The sequence below is a fragment of the Lissotriton helveticus genome, chromosome 2_1 (genome assembly GCF_964261635.1).
Source record: "Lissotriton helveticus chromosome 2_1, aLisHel1.1, whole genome shotgun sequence".
Taxonomy (NCBI): domain Eukaryota; kingdom Metazoa; phylum Chordata; class Amphibia; order Caudata; family Salamandridae; genus Lissotriton; species Lissotriton helveticus.
The window spans coordinates 449,695,668-449,709,471 of NC_136059.1; the positions used below are offsets into that span (position 1 = coordinate 449,695,668).

The 13,804-nt window shown below is 45.2% G+C and overlaps 2 protein-coding genes across 2 annotated transcripts in view; one reads left to right on the forward strand and one right to left on the reverse strand.

Annotated features, from left to right (window-relative positions):
* The window catches only part of CDC20B (cell division cycle 20B), a 363,106-nt gene that overhangs the window by 285,571 nt on the left and 63,731 nt on the right, over positions 1 to 13,804 (reverse strand). The window lies entirely within an intron of this gene.
* GPX8 (glutathione peroxidase 8 (putative)) overlaps positions 8,540 to 13,804 on the forward strand; it is a 50,753-nt gene continuing 45,488 nt past the window's right edge. Inside the window, exons 1-2 of the mRNA XM_078675081.1 lie at positions 8,540 to 8,795; positions 9,880 to 10,141. Of these exons, the coding sequence (XP_078531207.1) occupies positions 8,592 to 8,795; positions 9,880 to 10,141 (466 nt within the window). The 5' untranslated portion in view covers positions 8,540 to 8,591. The remainder of the gene's footprint in view (positions 8,796 to 9,879; positions 10,142 to 13,804) is intronic.

Below are 13,804 nucleotides of genomic sequence, written 5' to 3' on the forward strand. Positions count from 1 at the left end.
GCTGTTTGGTTTCAGTTATGTGTTCTATTGCGCCTTTTAAGCACATGCTAAAATAAATTATTTATACTATACTGTAAATAAAGTGACGCACCGGCGGCGCAAGGCCGTCATAAATCTGCCCCTTATTATTTATAGATCACAATTCCCACCCAAGCAAGCTTGCAATCTTAGTCCTGCATTGCCTTTTGATTTATTAGTATTGTGTGGGATGAATAATCCAGACTGAATGCTGGGAGGGACTAGTGTAGGGAAACGTATGAGGAATATAAAGTGTGTCTGATAAGACTTTCGGCCGAACTATGACTTGAGAGCTTATTTTTTTTCTTCACTGGACGCAGTGTCATCTTTAGAGTGTTTGCATTTTTTTGGGGGTCATTTTCAATAATTGGGCAGCCCTTACAACCTCTGCCTCTGCAGGCTGCAGCACACAAAGGCGCTAGCTCAATGCCGTGCGCAGCCATAGCTCCTGCTCAACACCCACCTTCGTCACTTTGAGGCTCGCAGCTTGGCCATGGATGAGGGGGAGGAGTAAAAGGAAGGATCTGTGAACTTCCCCAGCCCCCAATATAATAACTCTACATGGGGGGAAAAAGTTGTGTCTTTGTTTAAATAGCGCTTCTGTTTTCAGTTGATCCTCGTTAATTGCTTGTTTAACTCCCTGTTCTCTTCTGCTGTGCTGATCTGCTGCTCTCTTCCACATACATCCTTCTGTAACCGCACACCCACACATATACAACCACACACATACAACCAGACACACACAAACAAACAACCACACCACACACACAATCTCACACACAACCACACACACACAACCACACACACAAAACCACACACACACAACCACACACACAACCCCACACACAAACACACACAACCACACACTCAACTACACACTCAACCACAAACACAACCACACACACAACCACAACCACACACACACACAACCACACACACAACCACAACCATACACAGCCACACATACAACCACACACCCATACACACACACATAACCACACCCAACCACACACACACACAACCACACATATCTATCTATCGCCCTCACTCTATCTATCGCCCTCACTCTATCTATCTATCGCCCTCACTCTATCTATCTTTCGCCCTTCCTCTATCTATCTATCGCCCTCACTCTATCTATTGCCCGCACTCTATCTATCGCATCACCACAGCATCACTCAGCACCACCACAGCATCACTCAGGGGCACCACAACATCACTATGCGCTACCACAGCATCACTGAACGCCACAGCATCACTCGTCGCCACCACAAAATCACTCAGCGCCACCAGAGCATCAATCTGTGCAACCATTGAACAACAACTGGTTAAAATATGTTCTCTCAATGTTTCAAGCTTTATCACAAATGTCACAAAAAGATGTTAATATTTCACTTCTGTTCTTGGATTTTCGTCACAATAAAATACACTGTACATAATCTTCACAAAAGTTATTTACAAGAGTTTAAGCTATTGCCATTATAAATCATAATAACTTTTATTTAAGTATTAATTATTAAAGAAAATTAAAAACCATTATTATTTGTAATATCAATACATCTAAGTGACGTAAAGACAACACGTATTGCATTACAAATGCTATGGGTGTCACTTTTGCGAAAGTTAAAACTATTGGCATTGTAACTGACAAAGCTATTAATTTAGCTATTTTCAAAACCAACACTTAAATAAAAAAATTGTCATTTACAATATCAATAGCTCAAACTTTCCTAATGCGAGACCTATTGCATTGCAAATGCTTGTTTGACTTTGCTGCCAGATTATAGCAAAGGACGGTGGGTGCAATGCTTAAGATTTATAAAGCTAAATGGGTGCCTATAGCGTCCTATGGCTGTGACATATGAGGGAAGGGCAATTTACTTACCCTATAATGTGTTGAGAATATATTCATGAGAAGGTTTTCTGCACTTCCCAGCAGCTCATCTACTTTTATTATCCATGAAGAGCTGGGGTAGGGCTTTTTGTGTGATACAATTCGACTCAGACTTCTCATTTAATGGATGTCTATTTGGCTCAAACCTGAGTTGGAGCTCAATAGGACATGTTTAAAGGATTGCCTAGGACTGAACCAATGCTTTACGCATACCATGGGTTTCTTTTGTTACGAAGTGCTTCTTTAAACTAGGTCAACCCTCCCTTTTTAGTGAACTCAGGAGCATTACAAAAAACATATCACTTAGGTAAAGAATGATTTCCTTACTCAGTTACAGGAGGAGAGAGTATCCCTCGCTTTGCCCAAGGTTTCAAATAGGTCACATGCACTAGTTCAGACAACTTTCTGTATGGAGTCCTATCTCTCATATGACATATCTAATGTTTACCATTACCTATTAACACAAGGTAGGCTAAATATGGCTGATATTCTGTTAGGTTTTCCAAAGGGCTGGTCTAATGATGTGGATCATCCGCCTTGCATTTGTGATTCAACATCTAAACAAGATATTTATAAGCTCCTTAGAATGTGCTTCTTAAGGCCACTTTTGGTGGAAGAAATATCACTCACGCCAGGCCTGCTTTGATTCTGCAGTTACTGAGTGGACCTTTTACTGGTATGTTGATTGTGTTTTAAATTGAGCTGTTAGGCTTAGGGGGACTATGATTAATGCTCAGTGATGCAATGTTTTATAATGTTTTATTGGTGCACTGCTTGATATATATTATTTGCATATGTCTTTTATGATGATGAAATGTCAAACCAAATAAAGGATTTTGATTGATTGATTGATTGACTCTATTCGATTACAGGGCAGTTACTTAACCAGGTCAAATGTAGATAAGCAAAGGCAAGACCCACTTCAACCAACCAATAGTTCAGCAGAGGACTGCTGAATGAAAAAGAACATTACCAACTGGAATAACAGTTGCAGTAAACGCTATTTGAATGGGATGAGATCCATTGTGTTGAAAGCAGTAGGGCTACCATGAAGCCAAAAGAGTTCAAATAAACCTAATTTGCAAAGCATATCAGCAAATCACCAACTAATAGCAGAGATTGTCAGCTTTGTAGCAGACCTAACTAATCCCGAAGTCTTGAAAAATACCCCAGGGCAACTGCACAGCATTACACGGATGTTCTTTGAATTAGAAATTACAGAATCCATGAGCCCATTACAAATCTTCACACTATCCCTCTATCTTCATAGGCTTTTTATGTGGCCAGTGGAATAGGAAAAAGTAACAAAGCTATTATAAAATCATCTAATGTGTTGGTGGAAACATGCTAGGTCATCTCCATGAAATAAATCACAACACTTGCTCTGGATAAAGTGAGCATGATAAATACATCCAACACAGAAGCAAATTTCCCCCAAAAACTAAAGCATGCAATCATTATCATTTTACTGAGATCCTATCAGTGGACAGATCATTATTGGCCAATTAATTATTGATCTCTACTATTCCATGCCTCAGTAAAATCTCGGAAAGGCAGGTAACATGTCAATTACTAATATGTAACAAAATATCACTATTCATGGCCACTAGTCAGAATTTGGGACAAAAAGACATAACAAAATGGAACTGACTAATATCAGAGAGCACTTTCTTACCACCATACCAATACCATTTGAAGCTGCCACTGCATATGACAAGCCTGACCAAACAATTCTACAGAACAGGCTCCAAATCGGGTCATGGAGAAAAGGGAGAGGTCTGGAACCGATTGTCTTCTTTCTCTACTGCCATGACCAAAGAGTGTGAGTTGGATCTAAGGATTCATCAATACCAAAGGTGTCTTGAAGGGAAATATAAGGAGTAACTATGCTGTCAGATGTCTGAAGAGCTAATTCACAAATCGTCATAAAGTCCTTGATACGAGGAATAGGCCTACACATTGAAAAAATTTAGAATTTCTCGTTGATTACACTTTCAGTCATACATGTAAGGTCGCTTTACGCTTACAAACTTACTCATGGACATGCATGTTATTCACCTACATTTCTAGAGTATACCTGTTTCTCCCAACCTTACATTTATTGAATCACTGCATTTTGGAGAATTTATACATGTACAGTTGGGGAATGGTGTTCATTTTAAAATATATTTTTTTTTCCACGTAATTCACAAGGGAAATGATTTTGTATACAAAATCTATTCTTCCCCTGCATTGATGTACAATTTGGCAGGTGTACTTTCTCACACTTGTCCATGAAACAAAGGAGTGTAGCTTAAAATTGCAGATATGTGTTGGAAATGTTTTACAAATGTTCGTGAACGCTCACAAACTTATAACTGGGTGGATTCTCCTTTTATTTACATTGTGGGGTTTTTTCCCAGCACTTATTCCCCATCCCACTTCCCAAACCATCCGACACACTCCATGCAGAAAATACATAGGCATATTAGATCTTCTGCATAAGTAAGCACCTCCTTTGTATGCAAAACTGGCTTTAGAATTAGCAAAGATGTTTGTTATTGAGAGTTTATGATTTTTTCCATTTGTAAGTCTGGGTGCTCCTAAATGGACGGAGTGCATGATTGCTGAGGGGCTCTGAGTGGTGAGCTGGTCCCTGGCAGTGATCCGATGGTTGGAGTTTCAATATTTTGGGGAGAGGAGGCTGAGGATGTCGAGGCAGTGGTTTGAGGTTTAAAGTGTTTGTAGATGGTGGATGTCTTGTCATGGAAGCAGTCTGCCAAGGTGTTGCAGAGTTCTTGGGAAGGGGTGATGATGTTTTTGATGGCTGAGGGGTTGGAGAACTCTCTAATGATGTTGAAAAGTTCTTTACTGTGGTTGGAGCTGGCTTTGATGAGTTTGGGTAGGGCATGACTTGTTGTCCCTTTCAGGAGTTGGTGGTAGTGGTTGAAGGATTTCTTGAAGGTGGTATGGTCCATGGGCTCTTTGCGGGTGCACCATTTCCATTCTAGTCACTTGCAGTTGTGTTTCGTGGTTCTCAGTTCTGTGGTGTACCAACTGGCCTGCTTGGTGGTTTTCTTAGATTTGGTGGGTTTGACTGTGTCTGTAGCTCCCATTATCATCTTGATGATGGTTATACGTTTTTGTAAGCAGCAGCTATCCAGATATTGGTGTCCTTGCAATAGAACTGTTGGACAGAAGACTGAGCTGACTCGCCTAGTTTTCAAGCCTTAGGGAATATCCAAATGCTTGGATTCTTGCCACAGATCGGAAAGTGGAGTTTTCTAGTGTTTAGGGGCCAAGTAGAAAAAGACTCCCCACCAATACACACACAAGAGATATGGGGAATTACTGCCTGAAAAGCATCAGTAGAATGGAGCGAACGGCTATTCATTAATTGATTGATGCGAGATTGAATGAAAGCGGTGGGCAGTGTTGTAGGGCTCAATGGCATATAAATAGAGCCTTTAGGATTATACACTGGTACATAGTCAGCCAATGAAATGCTCTGAGAAATAGGGAAGTGCAGAGGAACGGTGAGGAGGAACCTATCTGTCAAGGGCTGTGACAGTATGGAACAGATCAGCAACAGAGGCCTGTGGCAGGGATATGCCACAGATAAGGAATGCAGAGAAAACATAGAATCAATTAGAATGTTAGAAAAGCTACATAACCTCATCTTCTTCAACATGCCTAAAAGTGGGCACATTTTCTGTGCCTAAAATATTAGAAGTTCCAATCCGCCACTCTAACATTTACTCCACTGCATGCATCACCCCCACCCTATCTAGACGCATCTTCATGGCTCTTCCAGTAGGGCGAGTCCTACAGGATGTGAAATGTGGATGACTCTACCCCTACCTATCTACCATTCAGAGGGATCTGTGCATCTGAAAATCTTATAATTCTCTTTAAGGCATGTCATGGGTGTGAGAAGCAGGTGCCCGGTACCAAGCTTAATACTGTCAGCACCAAGCCTCACTCAGTGGCAGGAGAGGTGCTGCAGCACCCCCAGATAACCTTGATGGACTTCACTTTGAAGCCCCTGCATTCTCGCAACATGTAATGTTTTATTCAAATACATATGGTCAAATGGCTTGTTCTAACCAGCTATTGATAATTCTTTTAACAAACTATTTAATTTTCCTTTCCTCAACTCAAAAAAGAAGGAATTGTATAACTGGACCCTAGGTACACTCTTGATGGAATGCAGGAGACTCTGCAAGGAGAAGGCTGCAGTATGTAAAAGTGTTATAACACATGTGTAAATAAAACATCTGCTTGGGTTACAAACTAAGGCCCAGATTTATCAAGGTGTCACGCAACATAATGCAGCAAGACAACTTGCTGCGCTCCGCTGCGTGAAAGGGAGAGGGCAGGAATGCACCATACTCACCAATATATGGCACATCACAGCTCACTACCTGGGCTGGTGCACAATCTGATGCCTAGCACCAGCACGTGCACCCTTGTGGCATGGTGCAACTGTGTCTGCGGTGCAGCAGGATTGTTTACGTGAATGAAGGGACACCTTCTAGCATTAAAACAATCCTCTGAGGCATTTTCCTATTTCTACGTGTGCTGAAGAATGCAACACACATGGAAAGAGGACACAGCGGGGAGAAATAAAGATATTTCTCCTCATTGCACCTCCACTGGGAAGTCGCAGAATTTTGATGCATTCCCAGTTCTACCAGTCTTGGTAAACCTGGAAAAGCACCAAAACCATGGCTGGATGTGTGGGAACACCTACACTCCATCCATGTAATGCCATACCCGGTGCAGAGTAACGCAAGGCAGCAACTTGTGCTGCCCTGCGTTGCTCCAGATTTTCAAAGCCACGCAAGGTGGCCCTGCATGGCTTCGTAAATCTGACTTACGGATTACGCTGCCCTTTCAACATCCAGCATGATGCAAGGGCAATGCAATCCCTTGATAAATATGGCCCTAAACTTTTTCAAATGTTTTACAAATATCAGCATTTAAATACAAGTGGGGCTCATTATGGGACCCACGGTGTGTGAGGAGGTATTGCTGCACCCAGAGAATAGAACTGTGGTGCAGTATTTACCGTTTTTGCTATTACCTACCCATTGCAAGTTCTACACCATAAAACAAGGGTGAACATTTTAATAACACGTTTTTTCAGCTGTTCCAAACTGCAAATTCAAAATATTGTGGGATTTCCCCATAGAAAATCTGCCAGATTTAACCAGACAGAATGGTGCCTGGAGAAAGTCTGACATTATCGCAGAAGTTGGAATCTTGATCCAAGTGCAAACTTCAGATGGATAATGCAGACGCCACATTTTAGACATATATTCTTTGACATGTGCTCCAAAATATACCAAAGGACCTCATATTCGTCTGTCCTTGCACTAAACGGGAATCCTTCATTAAATACACCTGCTCTGTAAGAAGCATTTGGAATTCTGAGAATCGTATGCCTTCAGTGAGTCGATGTTGCTGGTCAGCACCACTCTCAAAACTATTCAAACACCATTGACCGTCACCGTCACAAATCGCATGTTGGGTTCCGTGGAAAGTTTGATGTGTTCCAACTAGGCAAAACCTGCAGTCGAACTTTGCTTAATTTGTAAAAATAAAGAGCAGGGGGGATATTTAAATTCGGATTCCTTTGACAGCCCTTCCGAAGTAAGGGTTGCCAAATACCGACTTTGCCCAGTCACAATTCCACCTCATGCCTCTTTTTTTCCACCATCCAAAAAGTCCTGCCTCTTTACCGCAGTCTGCAAGGTTAGTTATTCTTCTTTCTTTGTTCCTTTTTCCCGGTTTTTCTACTTTCTATTCCTCCTTCTTTCCAGTCTTTGGGGCAGATTTATGTTTGTAATGCGCCACGTTTGCGTCTCGCAACTGCGGCGTAAACGTGGCGCATCCCTACGATCAATTTACAACGTGACGCATCTAGGCAGATGCGTCACGTTGTAAAGCCCTGCGCCACATGTGGGCGTTCCGGCGCAGGGTGGGCGTTCCGGGGGCAGGTGCGCCTCGCAAAAGTGGCTGAGTGAAATCTATAAGATTTCACTCAGTCACTTTCAGGCCAATGCTGCGTCAAAACCCTGCGCCTGCTTGAAGCAGGCGTAAGGCTTGACGCAGCATTGGACAGATAGGGCACTCCCGAGCCTTGCTGGAGCTGCGTCGCGCTTGCGACGCAACTCCAGCAATGCGCCACCTTTACGGCACAGATGCGTCACGCATCTGTGCCGTTTTTGCACCATGGTGCACCGCATTGTAAATGCGGCGCACCATGGGTGGCGGAGCTGCGGCGCAAAATAACTGGCGCATACCTGGGGATGCGCCAGTTATCATAAATCTGCCCCTAAGTCTCTCTTGCTCTGAATGAGTCTGATGATAAAAAACTAAAAAACAGTCACCGCCACAAATTAAACACTGCATTCATATAGTTGTAGTTTTGGTGTTCCCCTTATTACGCAGGATTCCACGTGCCAGATGCAAAGAGAGAGGGAGGGAGGAATGTCTACGATTCATGCCCCTCCCCTTTCGTACAGACAGTTGTGACAGCCTATCACGTGCGTGGATCTCATCACATCTGTCTGCTGGCTGAGGACCGCGCGCAGTAGCTGCTGATACGCAGGGCTCGGGGGCTCGTGTTACAGCCCTCCTCCCTGGCCCTGCTCACATTCTGTGCCTGCCCAGACACCCCTAGTAACGCACCAAAATGGAGGCCCTCCCGGGTCTTCCACTGAAGCACTCCATCCCGAAAGCCAGGATGTTCCTGGTTCTCCTCTCCATGCTGCTGTGCACGGCGTTACTGTGCCTGCTGCAGCTCAAGTTCTCGAAGCCGAAAAGGAAGGATTTTTATTCTTTTGAAGTGAAGGATCTGAAAGGACGGATCGTCTCTCTGGAGCGGTATCGAGGCAAAGTAAGTCGTTTCCATCTGAGGCTGAGAGCTAAACACGCATCTGTTGGAAAGCCAAGCGCTTTGTATAACTATCCGATGTGTGCAGTGGAAAAAAGTAAAAGTCCAGCCGTGCTTCCTTTTACTTCCAGTTTTCGTGATATGAAAAAAAAATCTGACACGTAGCACTTTCGGAGAGAGAGAAGAGGGGGTTACAGCTGACAGGGGTTGTGTGTGTCGACATCTGACAGGGGTTGTGTGTGTCGTATGCGCTTGAAACATCTCTTAAAAGCAAATAACAAAAGAAAATGAGTTAAATGCACTTAGGAAAATGTTGATAAACTTTTTCTACAATGCTGTCATTTTAGTAGATTTTACAAAGTTAGCCTGTAGACATGGCGTTAAAGCGCTTGATTAGAACACTTTGGGGCTCATTTATGAGCCCTTGCGTCACTTTTACGCCGCTGGTTCGTCACTTTTAGTGACGCACCAGCGGAGTAAAAAATGTGCCTTGTTGCAGCACATTTACAAAGTGACGCATCTTGGTAGATGCGTCACTTTGGTAGATGCGCCAGGTATAATGTATGCAAGGGGGTGTTTTGTCGCCAGAAAGAGTCATAGAAGTGACGCAATGAAATCTATAAGATTTCACTGCGCCATTTCTTGGACGCTAATGCGTCAAAATCTAACGCCTGCCTCATGGCAGGCGTAAGACTGATGCATGCCCTTTCACATGGGGCTTGCCCCATGTGAAAGTACACATTGCTGGAGTTGCGTCACTTTTGTGACAAACTCCAGCAATGCGTCACTTTTGCGCCTACAGATACATCAGAAATCCTGACGTATCTGTAACTCCTTGCGACATGATGCGTCATACTGTAAATATGACGCATCATTAGTGCCGCGGGGAGAACGCAGTGAAAAGTGAAGCATCGCTGTTTTCACGCAGCGATGCGTCACTTTTCATAAAAGAGGCCCTTTGCCTTTATAGCATTAAGCTATAGAGCTTTCTACCTGCATTTCCAGTTATGTTTAGCTGTGTGTGTTTTTCGCTGCACAGCCCATGTGTTTCCATAGGGTTACTAACGCCGTTTCCCCCCCCCCCCAGGCCTCCCTGGTTGTAAACGTGGCTAGCAAATGTCAGCACACAGAAAGGAGCTACAGGGAGCTACAGGAGCTGCACAGAGAGCTCGGCCCCTCCCACTTCACAGTCCTGGCCTTTCCCTGCAATCAGTTTGGAGAGTCGGAGCCCGGCTCGAACCAGCAGATCGCAGCTTTCGCCTCCGGGAACTACGCAGCCACCTTTCCCATCTTCAGCAAGATTAGGATTCTGGGGACGGAAGCCGAGCCGGCCTTCAGATTCCTTACAGGTAACTGACTCAAAACACACCACCTGACCTGCTTCTGGTAAATATCCTGCATGTATCCCAATCGTGCATTCCCCACACGTGTATTCTGATAGGTTTTAAAAGAGAAAAATGCTAGTTTATTCACATTGTTGCTATTAAGAATTAACCTGGAAAACAATTGCACGCTTCTTTTAGTGATTGCTTACACAGAGCTTGAACATGTATGCTGTAAGCACACTGAGCCATCATATCAGCCGGGGTGTACGCGCCGTTTAAGGACCTCATTTAAAGTTTGTGACGTAGATGACAGGTGGCTGCAGTGGCACGATTTAGCTGAAACATGGCGCCAGGTTCATTGTGTCAAGACAGCATGGTGGAACTGCTGTCACTTATGTCAGTCAATCAATCTGGTGACTTGTAAAGTGCGACTACTAGTACTCACCCATAAGGGTCTCAAGACGCGGGGAGAGGGGGGTGCTGCTGCTGCTGATCTGCCGATGGCACTGTGGTTCAGTCGAGGAGCCAGGTCTTGAGGTCCTTCCTGGTTGACTTCTAATTTCTGGATCTCTTTCAGTCCCTGCAAAAGTTTCTCCAACATTCTTCAATATTCTCTAGAACATGGGAACTCACAAACTTTCTTTCGGGGGCCAAATTTACAGTGTGGTTTGTGTCCGAGGGCCGCACCGGTGGGGGCGGGGTCAGTGGGGGAGAGGGCGGGCTAGATCAACAAAATAAAACTATGACCATGAGGTTGATCACAGGTCCCTGAAGCGGATGCCTTCATCCACTGAGCCACCAGACCTGGCATACACACATATCTCTCCCTCCCTCTCCCTCTCTCCCTCCATCTCTTGCTGCCTCGCTCCTTGTCTCGCTCCCTCTCTCCCTCTCTCTCCCCATCTCTCTCTCCCTCGCTCCCACCCTCCCTCGCTCCCTCCCTCTCCCTCCCTCTGTCTCTCTCTCCTTCTCTCTCACTCCCTCTCCCTCCCTCCCTCTCTCTCCCTCTCTCCCTCCCTCTCTCTCACTATCTCCATTGTTCCCTCTCTCCCTCCCTCGCTCCCTCTCTCCCTCCCTCGCTCCTTCCGTCCCTCGCTCCTTCCCTATCCCTCCCTCTGTCTTTCTCTCTCACTCGCTCTCTCACTCCCTCTCTCTCTCACTCCCTCACTCCCTCCCTCACTCCCTCTCTCCCTCCCTCACTCCCTCTCTCCCTCTCTCGCTCCCTCTCCCTCTCTCTCTCCCCCTCCCTCACTCCCTCTCTCCATCCCTCCCTCTGTCTGTCTCTTTCTGTCGCCTTCCCTCTGTCTGTCTCTCTCTCACTCCCTCCCTCACTCACTCCTGCCCTCTCTCACTCACTCCCCCCTCTTTCACTCCCTCCCTCTCTTGCTCCCTCTCTCCCTCTCTTGCTCCCTCTCCCTCTCTCCCTCCCTCTCTCGCTCCCTCTCCCTCTCTCTCTCCCCCTCCCCCTCCCTCACTCCCTCGCTTCCTCTCTCCATCCCTCCCTCTGTCTGTCTGTCTCTCTCTCTGTCTCCTTCCCTCTGTCTGTCTCTCTCTCACTCACTCCCTCCCTCTCTCACTCCCCCTCTCTCACCCCCCCTCTCTCACTCCCCCCTCCCTCACTCTCCCCTCTCGCTCCCCCCTCCCCGTCTCCCTCCCTCCCCGTCTCACTCCCTCCCCGACACCCTCTCTCTCACTCCCCGTCTCCCTCTCTTCCTCGCTCTCCCCCTCCCTCACTCCCTCACTCCCTCTGTCCCTCGCTCTCCCCCTCCCTCACTCCCTCTCTCCCTCCCTCTCTCTACCTCCCTCTGTCATCTCACCCTTCCTGCGTGTCAGCCGGGCCTGAGACAGCTTCCAGGTGCACACACACACACAGCCGCACCCAAGCACTTCACAGGTCGTTAAAGGCCATTTGCATGCTAATGAGACTTTGTTGTATTTCACCTCATCTTAGGCCCCTGCAGCTCCACTCTGGCTATGCGAGAATCACCCGACCCCCACAGAGCAGCAGAGACTCTCAGAGTCGCGCTGCAGCAGACACTCTTTAAAAACAAAATAATAATGCTTGGGTAAGATGTTTGCAAGGTCCGCAGGCCGCCGAGGAAGGCTTGCCGGGTCGCCACCGGCCCGCGGGCCGTACAATGAGTGCCCATGCTCTAGAATGTAAAAAAATGGAACTGCAGGACTATCATGCGTTCAATGGCAGTCTCGCCCAGAAGGTACACCAGTGGATATGGCATTCTAAGTGCAGCCCTGCCTTGGAGCGGCACTTTCAATGCCATCTATGTTGCTATCGGACCAGTGCCAAGGTGGACATGTATGTATGGTAGTGCTTAAACTGTGGAAAACTCGCACTACAGCTGCTCTATAAATGGGGTGGCAGCAGTGCTTTAAATGGGCCGGTACTGTCCGGTACGGAGTACCAGCACTTTTTTATTTTGAGATGGAGAGTACCGGCACTTCTCAATTGAATGCTATATTTTTAATTGGAGAGTACAAGTACTTCTCGTAAACAAGCAGGTACTCTGGTAAAGAGTACCTGCTCTTATATTTTTCTATTTCAAGCACTGGGTGGCAGCATAGGGAGGAGGGCAGGTGGGACATCACTATTTTTGGCAGAAGTCTCGCTACTGCCCTCCTGTAATTGAGCCCCAAAGTAATGCAAAACTATCTTTGCTCTTAAGTTGCAGATATACTGGATTTTGTTACCTGACAATTTCTTAAACTGGCATTCTTCACATATTTGAGGGTGTTTGCAATAATATGTGAAGAAATGTGCTTGTTTGTAGATCATGTTAAGACCTGGAAACCACTGAACACCATTACTGATGACAACTGTATCTGAAGCCACTTTTTAATACAGCACGAGGACAGTCAGAACAATATTTTACATTTGTTTACATATTGAGGCCATTATCTTCCCTAGAAGTGAGTCACTTTTAGCTCTGACGTTAACCGAGACCTATTAATATTAGTCGAATTATATATGTAATATTATATTGTATTGTAATTGTATTTATATAGTGCTTACTACCCCTGACGAGGCGCCGAAGCGCTTTTTCGGCGAGTAACATGCTACGAAATCCATAAAGGATTTTGGGTGAATTAATATAGTGAAATATGAAAAGTAATTTGAGTGGTGGATATGTTGGTCAGTTATTTGGATTAAGAAGGATAGTGGAAGCATAAAAGAGGGAAAAAGGTTTGCATTTATGTAGCGCATGTTACCCCTGATGGGGTGTTGAAGCGCTTTTTTGGCGAGTATCACGCTACTCCAGAACCCATAAAGCATTAGTGATGAATTACTATACTGAAATATGAAAGTAATTTGAGTGGTGGATATTAGTTAGTTATTTGGGTTGAGAAAGATAGCGTAGGGCTAGAAGAGGGTAAAAGGTTTGCATTTATAATGTGCTTGCTACCCCTTATGGGGCTTTGAAGCCTTTTTTCGGCAAGTAGCACGCTACTCCGGAACCCATAAAGGACTAGTGGTGAATTAGTATAGTGAAATATGAACGTAATTTGAGTGGTGGATATGTTAGTCTGTTATTTGGATTGAAAAGGAAAGTGGAGGTATAGAAGAGGGAAGGATTTAGACTTTTTTTTATTTTGGAGGTCATAGCAGTAGGAGGAGGCTTGGGATGAGTAGAGGGGATGTGGAGGGTAAGAGCCAGAGGCAAGGGTTAAGAA